Source organism: Mercenaria mercenaria, chromosome 8, assembly GCF_021730395.1.
Source record: "Mercenaria mercenaria strain notata chromosome 8, MADL_Memer_1, whole genome shotgun sequence".
NCBI lineage: Eukaryota > Metazoa > Mollusca > Bivalvia > Venerida > Veneridae > Mercenaria > Mercenaria mercenaria.
Window position 1 is genome coordinate 73,953,477 of NC_069368.1, and position 26,706 is coordinate 73,980,182.

Genomic DNA, 26,706 nt, shown 5'->3' on the forward strand with positions numbered 1-26,706 from the left:
GACACATGACACGGTACCCCACCCAGTCACATTATACTGACACTGGACTGACCAGTCCTAGAACTATGCTCTAAATGCTGAGCACCAAGCAAGGAAGCTTCTGATACCATTTTTTACGTCTTAGGTATGACACAGCCAGGGAGCAAACCCAATACCTCACACATTTGATGCGGGCACTCTACCACTAGGCTACCAAGGCGTTTATCATTCTTATAATGAGACATGCATTTCACACACCCTTTACCAACACATATCTTAAATCTCATATACAATCCATGTAAATATTTCTACTACCTATTACTATGAACTAAGGGATGTAAACTACTTCCCCAGTAAAAATAAGCTCTTTACGTATTCTCTGAAAGCACCATATTTTTTCTCTGAGTTCCATGTTGGCTACATATTATAACAAATATTGAAGCATGACTCATTCACAGCAGAATATAAATGAAATAAAGGAATCATGCTTATAGTAAAGACATGACCCTATCTTTAACCCTATGGTCCAATATGTTTGGACTTCTGACAGAATATATGCAACAAAAATATAAATAACAACATGGAAAGCACACTGCGATATTACAAACAAAAACAAACAAAACTGTTAATGTTATGCGTTAACCTGTGTATCACTATTGATAAACTGTTTATAGACTATTCCTTCAAATATAATACACTCAGGTAATAAAAATGATGTTGTAAAAATAAAATGATAGCATTGTGGTTTTCTTATTTCAGGCATACTGGTTCATATGAAAACATGAAATATGAAGTCAACAGAATTGCAGAGCAATATTAACAGAAACAATAGTCAGTACTACTGTTTGCAAGAGACAGTTTCTTAAATTCAAGTGGTTTCCAAGTGCCAAGCAAACAATTTTAGCATTCCCCAATCTTAAATGAAAACCAGAATGCCCCCGTAGTCAAATTCATACAATGAAGTTATTCATTTTACCATCAGTCAAGTCTCAATCCACTGAAAACACTTTTGAGAAATATCATATACTCAACAACTTTTCTTAACTCCACACTTTGTTTTTGTTATCTCTGTCAGATACTGACATATTTCAATAAAAATAAAACAAACTATTTAATGATCACAAGTAACTAGAAGTGACTTTTGGTGATGGTGATGGTGGGGGTGGGGGCGGGGGTGGGGGCGGGGGCGGGGGAGGGAAGTGGGGGATGTGTAATGTGGACTGTTACACTTTGCACATTGTCTCATCTCCATCTACTTATATTACAAGTTTCAGGTCAATACCTCAAAGCATAAGGAAGTTGTGCTCATGACACAAAAATACACAGATCTGACCTTTGATATCAATTTTCAACCAAAATGTTTAACCTACTGACCCAGTTCATTTACTATGCACACTGTCTTATCGGCATATACCTTTATGTTAAGTCTGATGTCAATACCTTTATGCTAAGTCTGATGTCAATACCTTGAATGGCTTTTAAGTTATGCTCTGGACATGAAATATGAAGGATAGAGTTGACATAATGAACTAAAATGTGTGACCTTGACCTTTGACCCAGCTCACATGCTTTGCATATCATTTCATCATCACCTACATGTATGCCAAGTTTGAAATCAATAATTTGAATGGTTATTAAGGTATGTTACAGACAAAAAATATGATGGACAGACTTCACCTTGCTGTGATCTCTACCATCCTGATTCATGCACTCTTCACATGTCTCATTATCACCTACCTGTATCTCTAGCTTAAAGTTAGTACCTGGAATGATTATTTAGATATACTCTGGGCATGAAATATGATGGATAGATTTTACCTTGGTGTGACCTTGACATTTGACCTGCCATGCAAATTCTTGTGCTCTGCACATCTATTCATAGCCACTAACCATATATAAGTTTACAGTCGACAGTTCTGACCTTCTGATCTCAACTTTTGACCTTAACCTTTGACCTACCAACCAGATTTTGATTATGGATGACGACCCCATGTGTTCCTCCATGCACAGTTTCAGACACCATGTCTAAAAATGTGCATGGAGGAACATATGTCTGAAACTGTACATGGAGGAACACATGTCTGAAACTGTGCTTGGAGGAACACATATCTGAAACTGTACATGGAGGAACACATGTCTGAAACTGTACATGGAGGAACATATGTCTGAAACTGTGCATGGAGGAACACATGTCTGAAACTGTGCATGGAGGAACATATGTCTGAAACTGTGCATGGAGAAACACATGTCTGAAATTGTGCATGGAGAAACACATGTCTGAAACTGTGCATGGAGGAACACATGTCTGAAACTGTGCATGGAGAAACACATGTCTGAAACTGTGCATGAAGGAACACATATCTGAAACTGTACATAGAGGAACACATGTCTGAAACTGTGCATAGAGGAACACATGTCTGAAACTGTACATAGAGGAACACATGGGTTCGTCATCCATAATATATGCATATACCTAATAACTTTGTGTAAGCCCATCAGATGGCTGTTATTGTTTTGTTTCATTAAAATACAAAAATCTGTAAGAATTATGTAAAATTATCTTTCAAATCTGTCAAAATCTGGCATACATAAAAACAAAAAAGCAGGTGTGAAGTAAGAAAAGTTGTTAAATGTATTTACTTTACAATAACCACAAAACAATGTAAACTCATCCCCTTTTGTGACATAATATTAAAAAGCTTAAGCAATATATTTACATTACAATAAAAAAAACAACAATTTAATGTATCATCTCGGTGACAGTCTGAGTAATAAGTCCAGAATTGGAATTATTGGTCCAAAACTGGAATTAACCCTTTATACCACCAAGATAAAATTAAAGAAATGGAAAACCATTTAGATTATTGTCACATTGGATTAGAAGGAAAGAAGGAAGAAGTTGCATAATCAAGCAAAATTGTTAGGCAAGATCAGATATAAAAGATTTCGTGTCTACCCAGACCAATATATTTATCTTTTCCTCTTATAAGAATAGACTTTAATTCATAATTATTTTCAGCAGGCAGTGAGACCAAGTAAACAAAACTAGTCTCTAAATGTAGATGCCAAAAAATAATGAAATCAATATAATGCAGAGGTTCTTTGTTGGGTTTTGAGTCACACCGGCACATTTTTTCCAGCTACAATAATGGAAGAAAACACTAGGTGATCTGGAATTTATTTCTGGCACAGACTGGCAACATGTCAGAACCATAGATCTTTTAAACACTGTCAGATGAACAACTTCTTCACATAAGATTTCTATACACCAAAGTGATTCAAATCAGACACCTTCATTATTAGGCTATGGAGCCCTATAAAAAAAACCCCTAATTTATCAAAAGTAAAACTTTACCAAAGCCGTCATTAAATTTTCAACCAAAATCAATATTTGGTTCATCAAATACACAATTTATTTTAGTGTTTTATAAAAATTCTACTAAGAACAAGCTGGACCCAAATTCAGAACATTTTACCCAGTTTATATATTTATGTGCCAGTACATGGATGAGGGTTTTCCTAATTTCAGTCTGACATAAAAGATTCAAGGTGATAATTTCAAAATTAAGTCAGGGCCAACATAAAAGCTTCAATGTGATTATCTGAATTTAGTCTTGGCCAACATAAAAGCTTCAATGTGATTATCCCCAATTTAGTCTGGGCAGACATAAAAAGCTTCAATGTGATTATCCCCAATTTAGTCTGGGCAGACATAAAAAGCTTCAATGTGATTATCCTCAATTTAGTCTGGGCAGACATAAAAGCTTCAATGTAATTATCCCAATTTAGTCCGGTCTGACATAAAAACTTCAATGTAATAATCCAAAATTTAATCCAGGCCTTCATAAAAGTTTAAAGGTAACAATCCCAAATTTAGTCCAGACTGACATCCTCCAAACTGATAAGCCCAAAATTAGTCTGCAGCAATATAAAAGCTTCAAGGTGATAATTCAAAATTAAGTCAAGGCTGACATTAAACCTTCAAGGTCATAATCCCAAATCTAGTCTGGGCTGACATAAAAGCTTCTAAGTGATCCAAAGAGAAGTCATTCTGATACAGGAAACTATAGTATGAAGAACCCCATGCAGAATACCAATATATAACAGTTATGGTTTTCCAAATGTTAGTTACAGAAAACTCACCTCATTAAAAACTATCACCTTTAAAAATTATTACACAATTTAGTTGATATAGCATTTCATAGCAGGAAAATGTAGTTAATGTGTTATATATAAATAAATAGGCATACCAAATAGTTTTACAAAATATATTAACATCCCTTTAAACATATACCTTGTCAGTTGAATAGAAACACATATATCAAAGAAAATATTGTTTAAATTGTGAGCTGATACCACTTTCTTTTGCACTGGCATGCTTGAAAATCATTTATTTATTTCAAAAATCCACCAAATTTATCTTATTATAAAAACTGAATAACATACCCCAAACACACACTAAGAAATTAAAGGCAAATTAAATCATTAATGTTTTTTCTCTATAAAATGATAAGTCTAGTACTAATGTCACTCAACCTATTATAAAGAAAACAAATTTCGTAAAATTTAATGTGTATCTACATATGATATAAACTCTGATACTGAATGAAGTGTTCAACACACCAAAATATTGGGACAAACTCGCAGAAAGTCTGTATAATATGCAACCCCTATTACTAGAGTATGGATCAATGGAGTGCATTATAGACTTACATGTTAAAAAAGATGAGCACAGACCACTACCAATAACAGATTACAAAGAATACATGTGTGTAAACAGTTTCTATATACAACATTATTATACATCATATCTGGAGTACATAAACTTTGTATAGCTACATATCTCTTTCCAACAAAAAACAAACCTGTGTGTTAAGCAGATTTTCATTCTAAAGAAACAAACCTGTGTGTTAGGCAGATTTTCAATCTAAAGAAAAACGATTTCAATGAGATTAAGGATGTTAATGAAATTCCAGTGATATCATGTTAAGAAAACTGAAGTCTACATTTCACACTCAGGAAACTATAAAACTGTACTTGTCTGATATTTTTTTGTAAATTCACCAGCCTGTTTAAGCAATCACTCACCTGACCTATTCCTTATTCCTAGCTTTATGAAAGGCACCATTCTTACAAAGAATCACTAAGATCGATAAGAAAATGTGACTCATTTTCGAAATTGTCCAAGACCTAAGTGAGGTAAACATTCTGACCAAGTTTCATTAAGATTGGGCCAAAAATTGTCACCTTTAGCATAATAACAGTAAAAGTGTTAACAATACATAACAGCTGACATCAGACACAGAGGTATCAAAAGCAATTTGGGTTCAAGTTAGTTGAAAATAACGTCCTAGACAAGGTAGAGAATGTCAATATATATTTCTAGTTAAAGAAAACTGATGAGCATGAAGTAGCAGTTAAGAATCATTTGGTAACACCACTGTTAGGCCAGAATAAATTAATTCTCTATTCCAGTTTCTGCCAAAAGTTCTTTCTGACTTGATTCCATACTTTTCACCCTAAATGGATAAACTTATTTTAGGAAATTTCCAGCTTGTTCAAATGTTAAACTCCCCAATCTAGTAAAGTCCAAAAAAGTAATGAAAACAGGGAAAATAATTTATACCGGCCAAACAACTATACAGTGAAACCTGTCAATAAAGACCACGCTTTTTGCCACCCCAAAAATATCTCGAGCCTGTCTTTATTCACAGATCAAACAAGAGCTGTCTCCATAGGATGACACATGCCTCCAATGGCACTTTAAATGAATAGTTATGGCCGATGTTTGAGTTTAGGACCTTTGACCTATGGACCTGGGTCTTGCGCGCGACACGTCGTCTTACTGTGCCACACATTCATGCGTAGTTATTTTAAAATCCATGCATGAATGACAAAGATATGGACCGGACACGCCCATCAATGCATTATCATGAAAAATGACCTTTAACGTCTAAGTGTGACCTTGACCTTTGAGCTATGGACCTGGGTCTTGCGCGCAACATGTCGTCTTACTGTGGTACACATTCATGCCAAGTTATTTGAAAATCCATCTATCGATGACAAAGATATGGACCGGACACGCCCATCAATGCACTATCCCTTAATGTCTACGTGTGACCTTGACCTTTGAGGTACGGACTTGAGTCTTGCACGCTACACGTCGTCTTACTGTGGTACACATTCATGCCAAGTTATTTGAAAATCCATCCATCGATGACAAAGATATGGACCGAACACGCCCATCAATGCACTATCCCTTAATGCCTAAGTGTGACCTTGACCTTTGAGCTACGGACCTGGGTCTTGCGCGCGACACATCGTCTTACTGTGGTACACATTCATGCCAAGTTATTTGAAAATCCATCCATCGATGACAAAGATATGGACCGGACACGAAAAATGCGGACAGACCGACAGACAGACAGACGGTTCAAAAACTATATGCCTCCCTTTGGGGCATAAAAACTGATAATCACCAACTCTCCCCAAAATTTATACAGACTTACTATAGTTTCATACCAAAGTGAAGAAATATTATAATCAGAAATGAGACTAGTGGTCTTTACAGACAGGTGGTATGTGTATAGAGGTGATCAGTAGCACATGTTTGACTGTTTGACAGTATTAATTACCTGGTTAATAGCAAATGCTGTTATGATATCTTGCTCTTTATGAATTATTTTGAAAGGCTCCGGAACCTTTGGCGAGTCAAGTCCATCCATAGAGGAATCCTGTAAAGAAAAATCATTTTTCAAATAAATTAAATTTTCTGTAACTTGTGGAAGATATAACTTTGTACTAGCATGGATTGCTCTAAGCATGCCACATGCAGATCAAGTTTGACTTTGTTAAGTCTCACTCAGTTTGGTTTAACACCATTTATAAGAAGTTATGAAGCTGCATCAACTAAAATGCAGTGCTCCTAAATTTCTTACTAGAACCAAACATACTTTTCCTCTCCACAAGAAGTTAACAACCTCCTCAAATGAAACAGACTAGGGGTATATATGGGCTTCTATAATGTATATGCAAATAATCTAGTGGGGTACAGGCATGCTCCCCAAGGAAATATTTATTTATCTAGAATGTCTGTGGTGCAATCAGAATGCATTTCCGCAAAAATCAGAGCCATTTTGAACTATCAAGTCTGTGGCAATTGGTCTGCTGATGCGTCAAGCGTGGTGTGCTGTGTGTTGTGTGCTTGTCACCTTCCGCTTTCAGCCTCCATCGCTGGCTAGCCTTCTGGTGAAAAAGGAGCCAAGTGCATAAGTCTTCCCTGCCAGTACATAGCCTCTCTGCAGACAAGCCCTTTTGCAGTGCCTCCGAGTTGGCGCCACACGGTAATTGAGCACCTTGCGGCCTAAGGCAGAACTGCAGGGGACTCAGAGGAGGTCTGCCCCCAGACATGTGGCATGCCAGGCCCACCGGTGTGTGGACACGCCGTGATGCCTATGAACAGACCCCCAGCTATGGGACAAATAGCTCCTGTGTTCCCAGGATAGGGTTTTAACTCGGAACTAAGGGTGAGGTAACCCCGAAAGAAACCTAGAGAGTTGAAGACAGAGGTGCTGGGCCATTGGCACTCTCTTAACGAACCACAGCACCATGCAATATCGCTATGTGACGCGAACGACAAGAAGAAGAAAAAGATCTATCAAGTACCTGTAAATTTTAGAAAATTTATTTCCAAAACTAGATTACAGAAAAAATCTTGATGTATATTTCAAACGTTTCCAAATGCTGAAAAATATGGGATGTTTTTCCAATGGCAGTACTTCTTTTAAAATTAATTTTATGTCGATATTCACAAATGAAACTACTTTGATTACATATATATCGAAGATATTTCAGAATGGCACTAACAACATTCTGCAGAGAGAGATTACTAAATGTAATGTCTTAGGTCAACTGTCAAGTAAAATACACCCAGGAACCAACCTTGCAATCTATGAACTGGTCAAGTTATCAAGGTGAGATTTTTCACCAGCTTTTAGCAAGTAAATTGTGAAGAAAGCCTTAAGATTACTTGAATCCCTCTGAGGTTCACTTGGTGGAGTACTAGTGTCACTGGGGATACTGCGGTCACCTCAGCAGGACAAAAATATGCTGTCTATTTGACTCAAAGCCAGTATCTTTCACTCAAACCCATGTTCAAAGACATGATCTCCTCCACTCAAACCTGTGGTCTCTACAGCTCTTGCTCTTGGTCCCTTTCCCTTTGATTTGGGCCCACTGTCTCAGGCTTGAACCTGCAGTCTTCTGGTTAAGCAGTTAACAACTGCAAGCCCAGAACTTCCCTTATTTAAATGAATACTAGTATTCTCTTAGTTGAGTGTTTTTATCATTCTGTCTTCCAACATTTTTTTTTTAAAAACCTGTCCCTGTTTTAAATAAGATCTAAAAATAAAATAGCACTACAAACCTCTCTTTCACTCTGATCTAGCAGTTTCTGTTTTTTGAACACATAGCGTACAAATATATCACGTAGCTTATCCTGACGCAACAAATGGAACCAAAGCCTTTTTATTGGCAGAGTGGCTGGACTGTCACTGTAATAGAAAATCAGCTTATATGCTAGCTGTATCACGAGAAACACTTGTTACAATACTTGTTAAGATGCATTGCATAATAAAGTAGCACACTATGCTATTACTCCAAAATCATGTTAAGGTGTAGCACAAATCAAGTTACATGTCAAGACATAATGTCAAGTATGATCCTAAAAATAAACACATAATTAGCTGACAGGAGATAAAAGTGGTTTAGATTCAATACCAAATTTACTCACAGGATTAAATTATTTTTTTCTAATTTCCAGAAATGAGTCATTTGTTATATTGAGTAATATACAGAAATTATTATTTAATCAACCTTCTATGTATCTACTTACATAAATGGGCTGTTGCTTTTGTTCAGCAGTGCTCTGTATTTTGTTTTTGGAACTCCAGGGATGACCTCAACTTCCACACCTGGAATGAAGTTGTCAGGGGCAGCGGCAAACAATTCTAGTTTCCCAAGCAACACTTCCTGCCACTGTTCTAACGTTCGCAATAACGCATGAAGCAATGGTGAACACACAGGTAACTCTGTCATAGATAAAAATGCAGGATAGATTAGAGGCAAATTTATACTACATGTAATTACATGTAGTTCTTTCAGTTGTTTTAACTGTAGATTGTGAATTCTGTAAAATCATTTTTGCTGGGATAAAATTTTGTTTTGGCAATATGACAATTTTGTGGGGGTCTAATTTCATGGATTTCAAACTTTAACGACAGAATGAACAATAATTTTCTTAGTTCTTTGGGATTTAATTTTGTATATGAACACAACCAGGAAATCAACAAAAACTAGAGCTGCTTTTGAGAAAAGTGTGTGTCTCCCACAACTGCCTAATCTTCTAGATTGGCATTTCTTCTCCATTATGTATCTGAGTTAACCATGCACCAAGACCTGTATCACTGGCATCAGTATTTTCGGTGATTCAAGGGCCATAATTCAGACGTGCCTGTGCCAATTTGGCTACTTATCAGACTTGGTCGAGGACTTATTGGCAAACACATTTTGTTCAAGTTTTGTGAAGATCGGATGAGAAATGTTTGACTTCGAGTGCAGACAAGATTTGTGACAGACAGACAGACAGACTCACACACACAGACAGGAGTAAATCAATATGTCTCCCACACTACTGTGTTGTGGCAGACATAATTAATCTCCCATGAATATAAATGAGTTCACATTAGCTTTAAACAAGCAAATTCGATGAATTGGAATCCCCCGCCGAAAGGGTCAGAGTTGAGGAACGGCAAAAAAATATATCCTGCAAAAAGTTAAGAATGTTACCAAGAAGCAAATAATTTCATTAGTCAAATCAAATTAAAAGAAAATGAATGGTTTGTTTGGGTGGGGGGGGGGGGGGTGAGGATACAACAGTTAACATGTTGATTATAAATATTGGTAGAAAACGAAAAATGAAAAAAAAAAAAAAAAAAAAAAAATGGGGGGGTTGAGGGGGAGGGGGGTGACCAATGTAAGGTGGTGACCAGGTGTAGGTACAAAACATCACATGTTTATAATAAATGTGCATGGAAAAGAATGGAAGAAGTTTAATGAAATTCTTCCAATTGGTTGGTTTGTTATGTACAGATCTGTGGATTTTTAAACAATTAAAGGGCAATAACTAAATGGAAAATTGACCAATCGAAAAAAAACTTGAAGGGCATCGTCGCAGTATCTTGGTTCATGTCTATTTCAAGTTTGATGAAATTCTACCTGCTAGTTACTGAGAAATGGCTGCAGACGGACATTTTTCATTAAATCAAGGGCAATAACTCTGAGGGAAATTGACCTATCAAAAAAAAAACTTGACGGGCATCAGCGCAGTATCTTGGTTCATGTCTATTTCAAATTTGATGAAATTCTACCTGTTAGTTACTGAGAAATGGCTGCGGACGGACGGACGGACGGATTGACTGACGGACTGACAACGCCATTTCAATACCCCCCTCCCGATTTCATCGGCGGGGGATAAAAAAGGTACCTGATCAGAAATTTCATAGACAAATCTAAATTACAATATACCTTGAAGTTCTATGCCAATTTGTGGCAGGAAAGAAGACAGATTGTGCAAAATTAGTTTCACAGCTGTGTATCTAATTATAGACCATGCGTAGGAGCTGGGATCAGAATGCTGCTGTACATTTGGAAGATTTCTGAAAAAAAAAAAAAGACAACTGGAAATAATATATGACAAAATCATCTTGTCAAAAGTCTGACAATCAAAATGAAAGAATCCTATCTATTTGATGGTAAAAATCATTAAAAGTCATTTCATTCAATAGGAAGTACCAGACAATTATATCCTAACATGGTAAATGTAGGTCAAGGTAAAATAATGTAAACAGCTGGCTAAATCCATCATCTACTGTAGACTGGGTCATTTTCTCCTGGGCTTTATTCATGGATTTCATTGTTAGCTGTCTTATTTGCAGTGTTAAGAATTTGTGGAACTTGACGTATGTGTTTTAGGACATTACACAAATTAATATTCATGAATATTTTAAATTCATGAGTGGTATATATATGAATAGTTCGGATATTCAAATTCATGAGTGACCTTATTCATGAATATTTCTAATTCATGAGTGGCATTATTCAAGAAGATTTCAAATTCATGAGTGGCATTATTCAAGAAGATTTCAAATTCATGAGTGGCATTATTATGAATATTTATTTAGTGAAAATAAAACCACTACAAATACTATTCAATTTAATGTATATAAGAAATAAATTGTTTTAACTATGTCTGCCAACAAAGATGGTGAAAAATAACATTTTTATGACAATCTGATGTAATTTTCTGTCCACCATACATCAACAGCCCATTAAAGAATGCTACTTTGACAGATTCTTAAACAGAGAATTCAAATACAACTTTAACTTACAGTTTTAACAAGTGAAAAGAAAACAAAATACATGAATGAGAATTACAATGTTCTTGGCCTGTTCAACTCCTCTTCATAATCTTCATCACTATCCTGTTCCTCCTCTGATGACATGGAATCATCTGAGTTATATCCAAACTCTGTGTCCGAATTCGCATCCACGAAAGGTTTTGTCATGAAAAATGTGATCATGCTCAACTCTGGAGGGACAAATTTCTCCTTGAAAGTTTTCCTGCTATCTGTTCTCTGCTGCCCCATGATTTTCCTGTTCAACTGTAATCTCTTGTTGTACATGTCATCTGACTTTTCTATTGAAAATAAAATTTGTTTGTTAAATGTAACATACTCTACAAAAGGAAGCAATACAATAGCAAATCTTCCTGCATTCATATGTATATATTCCAAAGGATCAAGAATTTTGCTTTAATTCGACTTAAAATGATATTTTGCGCGTTTGTTTTTTTCCGAGACGGGACTTGAAAATGTCTTCGAGATAGTCAAAATTTAGAGATAAGTGTGTTTGAGATATCTTTTTCAATGCACACTGGTCAGCAATGCTCTTCATGAACAAGTCTGTAGGAACACATCTGTTTCTCAACAATTTGTTTCAACTGGACAGAAAAATCCTGTCAACTTACTTCCGAGTCGTGGAGATGTGCTGCCTAGTTTGATCACTGTCTTAACTCCGCCCCCAAACAAGGAAGACCATAGCTTCGTATCAAACTGATGTGCTGTAAGTCGATACAGAAGGAAGCAGTCGTATGTTGCGAGTGCATTGATTACAAGGCTGACATACACGGCAAACAGACACTCTGTCAGTAAAATATTCAACTTGGGAGAATCCTCGTCTTTCTCTCGAGCCAGCAGAACACGCAGTGATGTCACACCTGAAAACAATATTCTTGCAAGAGTCATCATCTGTACAAGCATGCCAATCCAAGTCAAATTTTATTCACTGTAAAATAAGTACAAAATAAAATAGCAAGTTATTTTGAACATTTTATCAGCTTTTTTTTTATGTCATTTCATTCTCTGCCTCTAATTCAAATGGAGAGGTTGGCAGTTACTTGTAGAGAACAAGTAAATTCTTGTACAGACAAGAAAACTTGTTCGGTAAATCTCCTGTTGTTGCATAGCTGAAATATTGTTGAAAAACAGCGCTAAACCCAAAGCAAACAAAATTTATCACCTACATTATTATGTAATTTACCTGGCCATTTAGAGGGTTGGGTATTGACCATATCATCAGCTGAAGTAATTGACTTGTACCTCATCCTTCTTACCCCAGACATCAAATGACTAGCATCACAGACAAAATTGGCACTGAAAACATAAAAAAAAATGTTTATCCCCTTTGTGACTGTGATTAATCAACTGTTATTCAGCTTCGTATTTACACCACTTTTGAAACAAGCCCGGACAAATTTTTCTGCCGTCTGTTTCCCTATCTTGTCCACTTTAGGTACTAATTTGAAGTAATATAAAACAGTGATTTAACTCAACTGAATCTCTTATTTTCAGTCAGACAAGAACAAAATTTTTTTGATTCATGAAGAAAACTTCACTTTAAGAAAGTTTTTTTTTAAAAACATATTCAGTTATCAAATATTGCAATATGGAACATTTAATCCCTATTCCAACCAGCAGGATAAAATTCCTGAAACCTGGACAGAAAGTCTGATGTTCTCATCAGCCGGCTGTATGAAATCAAAACCTGCAAGAACAGCTAATGTATAGTTACCCATTATAAAACCCCTCAAATCCTACATCCACGTTTTCACTGAGAGACACTACAAAGCTATCACTGTCGCACAGACACTGGTAGACACAGGAGGCAAGGGCCACACTTAGATTCCTCATCACTAACACAGTGTGTAGCGGGCTGCCGAGACCTGGAGGGGACGTGAACTCTATCACAGAATGTAACAGATCTTGAGACAAACATTGTATATGTTGTATTGGATCTGCCGTTACAGTTTTTGAACTAGCTATAGCTGCCGAGAGCAAAGGTAATGTTGTCGGGAATGGCAGCGGTGACAACAGCTGTTGCTGTGGTTTCTCCTGCTGAAGTTCTTGCAACAACAGTAACAATTCCATCTGCACTGATGCAATCCCGCCACCAGCCGCACCTTGAAGTACACAGTATGCTACCAAAGTGCGTAACAACTGTGAATTCTGTCGCAACCATTGCTTACGTTGACCCATTCTTTCCATTTTGGCATCAAGGTCCATCTTTTCTGCTATTAAGACTTCGTGTAATGTTGGTTTGTTCAGGGAAGTGTCTGATCGTGCTGATCCTTTGCGGACGAACGGCTGCGGAGACTCATTCCTTAGATCATCATTCTCATAGCCACCTAGTGATATAGAAATATATATTATACATGTACTTGGTTCACCGACTTTTGCTTAATACAAACTTTCAATTCTTCTTTGGGTGTAGGTTACACATAATCATACATTTAATCATGCTCACTTCAAAACATTTAAAGGAAACAAGTGTACACAAGAACTCTAGTGATGATATAACTTCAACCATTAGTATTATTAGCATCTAGATGATAATTTTCAACTGCAAAAGCTAGGATCTTATAACAGCAAAAAGCAATGATTCTATAACAGCAAAAAACTACGATCTTATAACAGCAATAACTAGGATCTTAAAATAGCAAAAACTAAAATTATATAACAGCAAAACCTAGGATCATACAACACCAAATACAAGAATTATGTAACAGCAAATACTAGAATCTTGTAACAACAAAAACTAAGATCCTAAAATAGCAAAAGCTAGGATCCTATAACAGAAAAAGCTAGGATCCTAGTTAAGTAAAAGCTAGGACTTGTATAACAGCAAAATTTATGAATATATAACAGCAAAAGCCAAGAATTTTGAACAGCAAAAGCTATGATCCTGTAACAGCAAAACCTAGAATTGTAAAACAGCAAAACCTAGGATTGTATAACAGCAAAACCTAGGATTGTAAAACAGCAAAACCTAGGATTGTATAACAGCAAAACCTAGGATTGTAAAACAGCAAAACCTTGGATTGTAAAACAGCAAAACCTTGGATTGTATAACAGCAAAACCTAGGATTGTATAAGAGCAAAACCTAATATTGTATAACAGCAAAACCTGGGACTGTATAACATCAAAACCTAGGATTGTATAACAGCAAAATCTAGGATTGTAAACAGCAAAACCTTGGATTATATAACAGCAAAACCTAGGATTGTATAACAGCAAAACCTAGAATTGTATAACAGCAAAACCTAGGATTGTAAAACAGCAAAACCTAGGATTGTAAAACAGCAAAACCTTGGATTGTATAACAGCAAAACCTAGGATTGTATAACAGTAAAACCTAATATTGTAAAACAGCAAAACCTTGGATCGTACAACAACAAAACAGCAAAATCTAGGATCATATAACAGCAAAACTAGGATTGTATAACAATTAAACTTAGGATCTTATAACAGCAAAAGCAAGGAACTTTTAACAACAAAAGCAAATATGCTGAAGTTTATTATACACACTTTTAATTTCTGTTAAATATATCAGTTCAATTTTTTTCTTAGTTTTGTTCCATTTCCAAGACAACTGATCTTTTAAATGACATCAGACTCAATCTGAGATTTAACTACCTACAATTTTTTTAATTAATTTGCTCAAAACTGTTGCACTTTCACTGCAACAATTACCAGGTAAATGAATTTGAATATGTCTTAACCCTTATCATGCTGAACACGATAGAGTCTGCCTTTGCGACCAGTGTAGATCATGATCAGCTTACATATCCGTGCAGTCTGATCAAGATCTGCACTGTTTGCCATTCAGTCAGTGTCTTTTTTGCTAAGCACCCCTTTTAACAGTTAGTGGTACTGTCCAAATTGAAAGATGGACAAGTTCATTATAGACATTTAGCGGGATAAGGGTTAACATTGTTGCAACAGTACTTTCACAATATAAATAGCATTGCAATTTTTAAAACTGGCATTAACATTTACCCACTGATCATATCTTAATGTTTTTATCACAATGCAAAAACATGGCACCTTTGTTACAATCTGTGGTTAAAGGAGAAATGTAACTCTCTAACCTTCATTGACAATAGTCCGTTCATCGTCTGCGAGGTCGTCTTCATGACCGTAATTACAGAGCAGCCGTAAAGCTTCAACTTCCCTCTCCAACCAGATGTAAACCTACAACAGGAGTTATGTCAAATGAAAACACATGTCGTTAATGCAAGAGAAGATATGCTGATATTAAAGCAGTGGCCATTTTTCTTTCAATTAACATAGTACATTTAAATAATGCAAATCGGTGACTTTTACTGTTTGAACTATTGTTATTCCTTGATTTTTCTTTACATAAAACCGATACCATTTATATCATGCATCATTCTGAAGAACTCCAGGGTTGTAATTACAAAAAGGGCCATAATTTAGACAAAATGTATATCAGAATTATGGTTCTTGGCCTACAGTCACCTAATGATGATAAACAAGAGTGTTAAGTTTCAAAGCTGTAGCTCTTACAGTTTTTGTGAAAAAGTAGATCTAAACAATATTTTTAACCAATGCCGACACCAACGATCAAGTGATGACAATACCTCGTAGATTTTTTTCAAAAAACAGAAAAGCTAACAAGAGGGCCATGATGGCCCTATATCGCTCACCTGTTATATTTGCACTTGAGGACAAGAAGGTCCTCAGAAAAAATATCTAAGTCCAAAAGACAGGAACAACAATGGGAAGAAATTTAACCAAAAAGAAAAAAATTCCATGTTGTACCACAGAAAACTGGTCTCTTGTTTCCCCTACGGCCAATAATAAAAAAGTTACTAAAAATAAGCTATTTATAGTAACGTCAAAAGGAAGTAATTAAAAAACAAGAGGGCCAAGATGGCCCTAGGTCGCTCACCTAAGAAACACCCCATAACAGTGTAAAACATGTTTGACCTAGTGATTTCATGGAAAAAAATATTCTGACCAATTTTCATTAAGATTGGACCAAAAAATTGGTCTCTTGCGATAAAACAAGCATTTTCTTAGATATGACCTAGTTTTTGACCCTAGATGACCCATGTTCAAACTCAACCTAGATTTTATCAAGGCAATCATTCTGACCAAAATTCATGAAGATCAATTGAAAATACAGCTCTATCACTTACACAAGTTTTTCTTTGATTTGACCAAGTGACCTAGTTTTTGACCTCAGATGACCCATATTCAAACTCGACCTAGATTTCATCAGGCAATCATCCTGACCAAATTTCATAAAATCATTGAAAAAAACAGTCTCTATCGCATACACAAGATTTTTCTTTATTGACTAGTGACCTAGTTTTTGACCTCAGATAACCCATATTCAAACTCGACCTAGATTTCATCAAGGCAATCACTCTGACCAAATTCATGAAGATCAATTGAAAAATGCATCCTCTATTGCATACACAATGTTTTTCTTCGATTTGACCTAGTGACCTAGTTTTCTGACCCAGATGACCCATTTTGAACTCGGCCTAGATTTTATCAGGTAATCATTTTGGCTAAATTTCATGAAGATCATTGAAAAAAAACAGCCTCTATTGCATACACAAGGTTTTTCTTTGATTTGACCTAGTGACCTAGTTTTTGACCCCAGATAGACCCATTTTCGAACTCGAATTAAATTTAATCAAGGTAATCATTCTGACCAAAATTCATGAAGATCAATTGAAAAATACAGCCTCTATCGCATACACAAGGTTTTTCTTTGATTTGACCTAGTGACCTAGTTTTTGTCCCAGATGACCCATTTTCGAACTCGGCTTAGATTTCTATCAAGGTAATCATTCTGACCAAAATTCATGAAGATCAACTAAAAATACCGCCTATATCGCATACACAAGGTTTTTCTTTGATTTGGCTTAGTGACCTAGTTTTTGACCCGAGATGACCCATTTTCGAACTCGGCCTAGATTTCATCAAGCCAATTATTCTGAACAATATTCATGAAGATCAATTGAACAAGCAAATTCGATGAACTGGAATCCCCGCCGAAAGGGTCAGAGTAGAGGAACGCAAAAAAATATATCAGCAAGAGTTAAGAATGTTACCAAGAAGCAATAATTTCATTAGTCAAAATCAAATTAAAAGAAAATGAATGGTTTGTCTGGTGGGGCTGGGGGGGTGAGGATACAACAGTTTTAATGTTGATTATAAATATTGATAGAAATGAAAAATGAAAAAAAAAAAAAAAAAATAAAATGGTGTGGGGGGGGGGGGGGGGGGGGACCAAAGTAACTTGGTGACCAGTGTAGTACACAACATCACATGGGTTTATGATAAATGTTCATGGAAAAGAATGAAAGAAGTTTAATGAAATCTTCCAATTGGTTGGTTTGTTAGTACAGATCTGTGGATTTTAACAATTAAAGGGCAATAACTATGTGGAAAATTGACCAATCGAAAAAACCTTGAAGGCATTGTCGCAGTATCTTGGTTCATTCTTTTCAAGTTTGATGAAATTCTACCTGCTAGTTACTGAGAAATGGCTGCAGACGGACATTTTTCATTAATCAAGGGCAATAACTTGACGGAAATTAACCTATCAAAAAAAAAAACTTGACTGGCATCAGCACAGTATCTTGGTTCATGTCTATTTCAAATTTGATGAAATTTACCTGTTAGTTGACTGAGAAATGAGCAGACGGACATTTTTTATTAAATCAAGGGCAATAACTCTGAGGGAAATTGACCAATCAAAAAAAAACTTGACGGGCATCATCGCAGTATGTTGGTTCATGTTTATTTCAAGTTTCATGAAATTCTACCAAGTAGTTACTGAGAAATGGCTGCGGACAGACGGACAACGCCATTTCAATACCCCCCTCCCGATTTCATCGGCAGGGGATAAAAATACAGCCTCTATCACATACACAAGTTTTTTCTTTGATTTGACCAAGTGACCTAGTTTTTGACCTCAGATGACCCATATTCAAACTCGACCTAGATTTCATCAAGGCAATCATCCTGACCAAATTTCATAAAAATCAATTGAAAAAAACAGTCTCTATCGCATACACAAGATTTTTCTTTAATTTGACCTAGTGACCTAGTTTTTGACTTAGATAACCCATATTCAAACTCGACCTAGATTTCATCAAGGCAATCACTCTGACCAAATTTCATGAAGATCAATTGAAAAATGCATCCTCTATTGCATACACAGTGTTTTTCTTCGATTTGACCTAGTGACCTAGTTTTCTGACCCCAGATGACCCATTTTTGAACTCGGCCTAGATTTTATCAAGGTAATCATTTTGGCTAAATTTCATGAAGATCAGTTGAAAAATACAGCCTCTATTGCATACACAAGGTTTTTCTTTGATTTGACCTAGTGACCTAGTTTTTGACCCCAGATGACCCATTTTCGAACTCGAATTAAATTTAATCAAGGTAATCATTCTGACCAAAATTCATGAAGATCAATTGAAAAATACAGCCTCTATCGCATACACAAGGTTTTTCTTTGATTTGACCTAGTGACCTAGTTTTTGTCCCCAGATGACCCATTTTCGAACTCGGCTTAGATTTCATCAAGGTAATCATTCTGACCAAAATTCATGAAGATCAACTAAAAAATACCGCCTCTATCGCATACACAAGTTTTTCTTTGATTTGGCTTAGTGACCTAGTTTTTGACCCGAGATGACCCATTTTCGAACTCGGCCTAGATTTCATCAAGCCAATTATTCTGAACAATATTCATGAAGATCAATTGAACAAGCAAATTCGATGAATTGGAATCCCCCGCCGAAAGGGTCAGAGTTGAGGAACGGCAAAAAAATATATCCAGCAAGAAGTTAAGAATGTTACCAAGAAGCAAATAATTTCATTAGTCAAAATCAAATTAAAAGAAAATGAATGGTTTGTCTGGGTGGGGCTGGGGGGGGGGGGGGTGAGGATACAACAGTTTACATGTTGATTATAAATATTGATAGAAAATGAAAAATGAAAAAAAAAAAAAAAAAAAAAAAAAAAAAAAAAAAAAAAAAAAAAATGGTGTGTGGGGGGGGGGGACCAAAGTAAGTGGTGACCAGGTGTAGGTACACAACATCACATGTTTATGATAAATGTTCATGGAAAAGAATGAAAGAAGTTTAATGAAATTCTTCCAATTGGTTGGTTTGTTATGTACAGATCTGTGGATTTTTAAACAATTAAAGGGCAATAACTATGTGGAAAATTGACCAATCGAAAAAAACCTTGAAGGGCATTGTCGCAGTATCTTGGTTCATGTCTGTTTCAAGTTTGATGAAATTCTACCTGCTAGTTACTGAGAAATGGCTGCAGACGGACATTTTTCATTAAATCAAGGGCAATAACTCTGACGGAAATTGACCAATCAAAAAAAAAACTTGACTGGCATCAGCACAGTATCTTGGTTCATGTCTATTTCAAATTTGATGAAATTCTACCTGTTAGTTACTGAGAAATAGCTGCAGACGGACATTTTTTTATTAAATCAAGGGCAATAACTCTGAGGGAAATTGACCAATCAAAAAAATAACTTGACGGGCATCATCGCAGTATGTTGGTTCATGTTTATTTCAAGTTTCATGAAATTCTACCAAGTAGTTACTGAGAAATGGCTGCGGACGGACGGACAACGCCAATTCAATACCCCCCTCCCGATTTCATCGGCAGGGGATAAAAATACAGCCTCTAGCGCATACACAAGGTTTTTCTTTGATTTGATCTAGTGACCTAGTTTTTGACCCGAGATGACCCATTTTCAAACTCCGCCTAGATTTCATCAAGGTTATCATTCTGACCAATATTCATGAAGAATAATTGAAAAATACAGCCTCTATCGCATACACAAGGTTTTTCTTTGATTTGACCTTGTGACCTAGTTTTTGAGCCCAGATGACCCATTTTCGAACTCGGCTTAGATTTTATCAAGGTAATCATTCTGACCAATATTCATGAAGATCAATTGAAAAATACAGCCTCTATCGCATACACAAGGTTTTTCTTTGATTTGACCTAGTGACCTAGTTTTTGACCCGAGATGACCCATTTTTGAACTCGGCCTAGATTTCATCAAGGTAATCATTCTGACCAAACTTCATGAAGATCAGTTGAAAAATACAGCCTCTATCGCATACACAAGCAAAATGTTGACGGACAGACAGACAGACGACAGACAGACACCGGACATTGAGTGATCAGAAAAACTCACCTGAGCATTGCTCAGGTGAGCTAAAAATATTGTAAGTGGACAAAAGAAGGATCTGCCAAATAAATCTGTTGACATAAATGAAATTTCAGATCAGTATCTTCAGTAGTTATGGAGATATAACAATTTTAATTTGAAATAAAGGGAGGTAATTTGACATAAAATCAGTCCATAGTTATCTACCCTGATTGCCTCAGTCCAACTAATAACAATAATGAAATTTCAAATAAGTCCTGTAAGTACTTACTGATATAAATCCATTTTGATTCCAATCAGGGGAGGTAATCAGATATAAAATAACTCTGGAACCTATGATTGGATCTGATTTGTCATGGAATCCAAAATTTATTGTTGTTGAAGATATTTTGGAAGTTTGTATCAAATCAAACCATAAATGAAGTCTCTATATGGCTGCAAAAGCCAAAATAGCCAATTTTGGACCTTTAAGGGGCCATAACTCTAAAACCCATGATGGAATCTGGCCAGTTGAAGAAAGGAAGCAAGATCTTGTGGTGATACAAGTTGTGTGCAAGTTTGGTTAAAATCAAATCATAAATGAAGCTGCTATTATGCAGACAAGGTCAAAATAGCTAATTTTGGCCCTTTCAGGGGCCATAACTCTGGAACCCATTAAGGGATCTGGCCGGTTCAAGAAAGGAACCGAGATCTTATGGTGACACAAGTTTTGTGCAAGTTTGATTAAATTCAAATCATAAATGAAGCTGCTATTGTGCAGACAAGGTCAAAATAGCTAATTCTGGCCCTTTCAGGGGCCATCACTCTGGAACCCATAAAGGAATCTCGCCAGTTCAAGAAAGGAACCGAGATCTATGGTGATACAAGTTGTGTGCAAGTCTGGTTAAAATAAAATCATAAATGAAGCTGCTATTGCGCAGACAAGGTCAAAATAGCTAATTCTGGCCCTTTCAGGGGCCATAACTCTGGAACCCATAAAGGAATCTGGCCAGTTCAAGAAAGGAATCAAGATCTCATGGTGATACAAGTTGTGTGCCAGTTTGGTAAAAATCAAATTATAAATAAAGCTGCTATTGTGCAGACAAGGTCAAAATAGCTAATTTTGGCCATTTCAGGGGCCATAACTCTGGGACCCATAGTGGGATCTGGCCAGTTCAAGAAAGGAACCGTGATTTTATGGTGATACAAGTTGTATGCAAGTTTGGTTAAAATAAAATCATAAATGAAACCACTATCGTGCAGACAAGAAATTGTTGACGGATGGACGCACGGACAGACGCATGCACGTACTGACGACGGACGACAGACGAAGGGTGATCACAAAAGCTCACCTTGTCACTATGTGACAGGTGAGCTAAAAAGGCCAGCATTTTATTGAAGGAAAAATATAATTTTGGAAAATAAAATGAAATTATTAATTAATTATATATTTTGAAAGCTCAAAAACATCCTGCTAAAGGCCTGGAGACTTTAAGAATGAAAGAAAATTTATAACTGGATCTGGCAAAATAAAGCTACAATTCACGAAAAGTCCTACTGTAGATTTGGTGGATCAAACAGTTTGCATTATTAAGTATTAAAAGAAACACTCTTTCACCAGAAGTCAAGGAGTTCTGTCAGAATATAATACAGTAAGATCTGAGCAATAATTCTTCTCAAAAGGGCTGTAAGCTTCTTATTTAAATAATAAAGGTAATAACTATTGAATTATATTTACCTGGTATCTCAACTGACCACCGTCCACCTCAAATCCAGTGGCTAATGTCTGCATCTCCTCCATCATCACTTTCAAGCATGCAATGAATTTGTACTGCTGTGCAAAAATGTCCAATTCTTGCTGCCGATTCTTTCGCTCAATTGGACATTTAAGGGTACTTGGGGTTTCTGCACTGTCAACATCTCCTACAACAATGCTTGGAATAGCATCGGCATCTTGTTTATTGTCATAGGTTTTATCTTTTGTATCGTCAGAATCGCTTTCTTCACTTTCTGACAAGCCAAAATCTAATTTCAGTTCATCTTCCTCCTCAAATCGCGGGAGGGGTTGACTCCAATCTAGAGAATCAGCTGTTGTGTTAACTTTACTTGATGTTGGCTGACTCCAATCAAACTCTTCTGCCTTCTGTGTTGTCGACAGTGGTTTACTCCAGTCAGCTGTACTGCCATTTTTCATTTTTTCCGACTCGCCACCATTTTGGAGAGAAGAGTCACTAACATCCGACAGATTTCCTGTATTTATACACAAATCACTTCCGCTTTTCGATACTAGTGTGTCCAGGTCATATTCTTCCTCTGACAATGTTACAACTGGCAGTTTGGACAGGACTTCTAGTGCTAAAATTGGATTTCCATTTTTGTAATGAGAATGCGCTGTTGCAAAGAAAAGTCTTCTCTCCATTGGCGTAACTCTATCTACAACTGTCGCAACTTCATCTTCGGGACTTCCAACTATGTTCTGTTGCTTTGTAAATCCACTTATAAGACTTTTATTCTTCAGAACTGGTGCTACTGTGGCGATTTTGTGACGGATAAGAAGTGGATGTGTACGGAGATAGTTGTAGAAATTGAACACATTGGAAATTGAAAATGTTTCTGAGTCTGTAGTGCCATTTAGAGCTTTTCCCGACTCATTTTGTAATAAGGTCTGCAAAGCATTCCTGAAAAATAATAAGAAGTTAAAATACTATGTAATCATTCAGTTTCAAACAGCGGTTTCCTGGAGATATGAACTGGTGCATTTCTTGACTGAAATGTTAAACAAAAATCCATGCAATCCTTCCATGAAGTAAATTCTTTCAATTGATTTTGAAACATTCTCCTTTATAACTTATTTCAAAGAAGAAAATAAATAGTAAAGAAAATATATGTTATCTGTGTAAGAAAATATATACAAATATAAACAAAATAGCCTTATTTTGACAAGGGTGTAAGTATTATGATCCAGTCATCATGCACCCCCCATTACCACAAAAAAAAAAGAACTAAAACAGTACCACAAGTTTAAGTGTGCATAAAATGTTTTGTAATCTTCTGAAATCGCTGGATAACTTAAGAGTCACCTTCAGTCCTCATACTGAAGGCCAAAGTGCAAGTATCAAAGTTGGAAGACAGCAACACTCAACTATTGATGGCTCTATACTGAACACAGCTAAAACAGGCTAGTCAGTGTCCAACTTAAAAAGAGGACCGCAACATGTTCAAGGTGTCCAAAGTTCCAGAGGCAGTTTGTTTGTTTGTTTTGGGTTTAATGCCGTTTTTTAACAGTATTTCAGTCAGGTAATGGCAGGCAGTTAACCTAACTAATGTTCCTGGATCCTGTACCAGTACAAACCTGTTCTCGGCAAGTAACTACCAACTTCCCCACATGAATTATCAGACGTGGAGGACGAATGATTTTAGACACAATGTCTTTTATCAAATCGCCACGGAGAACATATGTCCTGCACGGGAAGTGAACTTGGGACCCCGCGATCTGTAGACCAACACTCTCCCTACTGAGCTAAGCGGGCGGGTTCCAGAGGCAGTAGAAGTTTATTACATAACTCAGTATGAAAACATTTCGAACACTATATGCTTCTTAGGACTTTAAAATGAGTGGAAAAAACACACACTGACAACAGGCTGAGGGTGTTTTGAAAGGTCTCTGTGACTGTTTTTACATGTAGCAGCCCCTAAAAGAGCCATGAGCCCCCATTAGAGAACATTATAGTGATGCTTTACTGAACTAATCTATCAGTTTTATATTCTGGAATTCTACAGTAATACCTATTCCTGTAGTATATAGCATATTATGCACTCCAAAACCTTTTTGTAGGATGGAACATTCAACTTCTATTTATATCAAATAAGTTAAGCACCTAAACATTCCCCTCTCAACCATCCACTCCTGAAAGTTAAATATTACTCTCTAGCTGAAGTTTTTTTCAACTATGATTCTAAGACTCCATTCCGAGAAACAACTATTTATATCAGCTCCTTCTTATATAACTACCCTAGGGACTGTCATTCAAACGTGGATGGCACAAATTAATCTGAAACCTTTCCCTAACATACATTTATAGAATGAAATATTCACCTTATTCTCTTGTTTTGCATAGGACAAAACACCTCCACACATTTAGACAATTCAAAATACACCATTACAAATGGTTCATGAGAAGGTGTTTAAAGGTTTCTCTATATATAGCTCTAGTTTCCCCTAAAAGGGGGTTTGGTACCAAAGTTTGAACATGTTTTGGAGAGACCCTTATGATAATGCTACTGATCTTGGGTGAAGATCCATCAAGTCATTTTTGGGAAGAAGTTTTTTAAAATATTTCTATCTTTAGTGTCTCCTACACGGGGCTACATGCTCCAATTGAATAAATAAGGCAGCCAACTACAATGACGCCACAGATCAAATTCTATGAAGTTCTATCAAACAGTTCACGTAGAGAAATTATTTACAGGAATTATCTTTTTTGGCTCTAGTGGCCCTTAAATGGGATCACGCTACCCCATTTGCAAAAACTTAAGAGAGGACCTTACAATTATGTTACAGATCAAGTCTGATGAAGTTCCATCAAGCAGTTCAAGAGAAGCTGTTAAAAAGGTATTTCTATATTTAGCCCCAGTGGCCCCTGAAAAGAGCCAAGTGCTCCTATTTGAACAAACTCTGGAAAGAACCTTATAAGGATGATATGGTTCAAGTCTGATGAACATCTGCCAAAATATTCATGAGAAGAAGTTGTTTAAAGATATTCCTATTTTTACCTCTAGTGGCCTTTAAAAGTGGCCAAGCTCCCTCAACAGGCCTTGTGCTAAAATCTCTGAGAGTGAGGTAATGACATGACCAGCAGACTGAGGTTGGTACAAATACTGCTGTGGGATTATTTATTACCTGTAGAAACTATGTTGAGTGAATGTAAACACATGTGGGTTAATTATTGAATGAATATAATAAAAAGCACATTTTTGAGGAAAATGGTTACAAAATGATGTCAGTGGGAGCAGTGTAACTCTGACACTAGATATAAACACAATGAACGCAAGAAAGATGTTTTTTTCATACCCTTTCCTAAGCCTAACAAGGAAATGGCAAAGTGTTTGGAATGGATAAGAAAATGTGGCCGGCCTCACCAACAACTGAATATAGAGAAAATTGACAAAAACAAATATGTATGTTCAAAGGTAGTATAATTTGTTATCAAATACTTTGGCATTGTATTTTGTTGAATAGTTATATTTATCACATGTCTGACGTCGCGGGAGTGTAATAAAGCCATTAAATAACAAGAGCTGTCGGAGGACAGCAACGCTTGACTATTCAATAGCCTTGTCGATTAAATGAATACGAAAGTCGAAAAAGGGGCATAATTTAGTAAAAAAGCAAAACAGGGTTATGGAACCTGCATAGTGCTAATCAGCTCATGACAGTGGACAAGTGTGTGAAGTTTCAATCCAATTCCATTAGTGGGTACCGAGATACCAGCTTTCATATTAGAATTCAACCCAAAACTCCCAAGTTGAAAAAGGGGCATAATTTTGTAAAATGCGAAGTTGAGTTATTGACCCTTTGCACAGCATGTCATATCATGACAGTGAACAAGTGTGTGAAGTTTCAATCCTTTCCCATTAGTGGATACTGAGATACCAGCTTACAAACAAAAACTTAACCAAAAATTTCTATTTTGAAAAAGGGGCATAATTTTGTAAAAAAGCAAAATAAAGTTATGGGACCTGCTTTGTGCATGTCAGATTATGACAGTGAACAAGTGTGTGAAGTTTCAAGCCATTCCAATTAGTGAGTACTGAGATACCAGCTTACATACAAAATCTTAACCAGAATTTACCAGCTTACATACAAAACCTTAACCAAAAAATTCTAGTCGAAAAAGGGGCATAATTTTATAAAAAAGCAAAATAGAGTTATGGAACTTGTGCAACGTAAGTCAGTTTATCACAGTAAATAAGTGTGTGAAGTTTCAATCCATTCCCGCAAGTGGTTGCTGAGATACCAGCTTACATACAAAAACTTAACCAAATCGGGACGCGGACGCCGACGTAGACGCGGACGCATGGGCGAGTCCAATAGCTCT

The 26,706-nt window shown here is 36.3% G+C and overlaps 1 protein-coding gene across 7 annotated transcripts in view; it reads right to left on the reverse strand.

The window, feature by feature from the left end:
- LOC123566068 (dmX-like protein 2) overlaps nt 1–26,706 on the reverse strand; it is a 136,915-nt gene that overhangs the window by 17,114 nt on the left and 93,095 nt on the right. For 2 of the 7 annotated variants that reach the window (XM_053550198.1, XM_053550194.1), the window contains 11 exons: nt 22,347–23,286; nt 15,525–15,627; nt 13,168–13,780; nt 12,637–12,749; nt 12,065–12,313; nt 11,473–11,734; nt 10,564–10,694; nt 8,873–9,068; nt 8,405–8,531; nt 6,615–6,713; nt 4,845–4,868 (listed from right to left, as the gene is read on the reverse strand). In XM_053550198.1, coding sequence (XP_053406173.1) covers nt 4,845–4,868; nt 6,615–6,713; nt 8,405–8,531; nt 8,873–9,068; nt 10,564–10,694; nt 11,473–11,734; nt 12,065–12,313; nt 12,637–12,749; nt 13,168–13,780; nt 15,525–15,627; nt 22,347–23,286 — 2,857 coding nt within the window. Of the gene's footprint in view, nt 1–4,122; nt 4,141–4,844; nt 4,907–6,614; nt 6,714–8,404; nt 8,532–8,872; nt 9,069–10,563; nt 10,695–11,472; nt 11,735–12,064; nt 12,314–12,636; nt 12,750–13,167; nt 13,781–15,524; nt 15,628–22,346; nt 23,287–26,706 lie in introns of all 7 variants that reach the window. The other 5 variants (XM_053550199.1, XM_053550196.1, XR_008372170.1 and 2 more) reach the window with 4 other exon arrangements.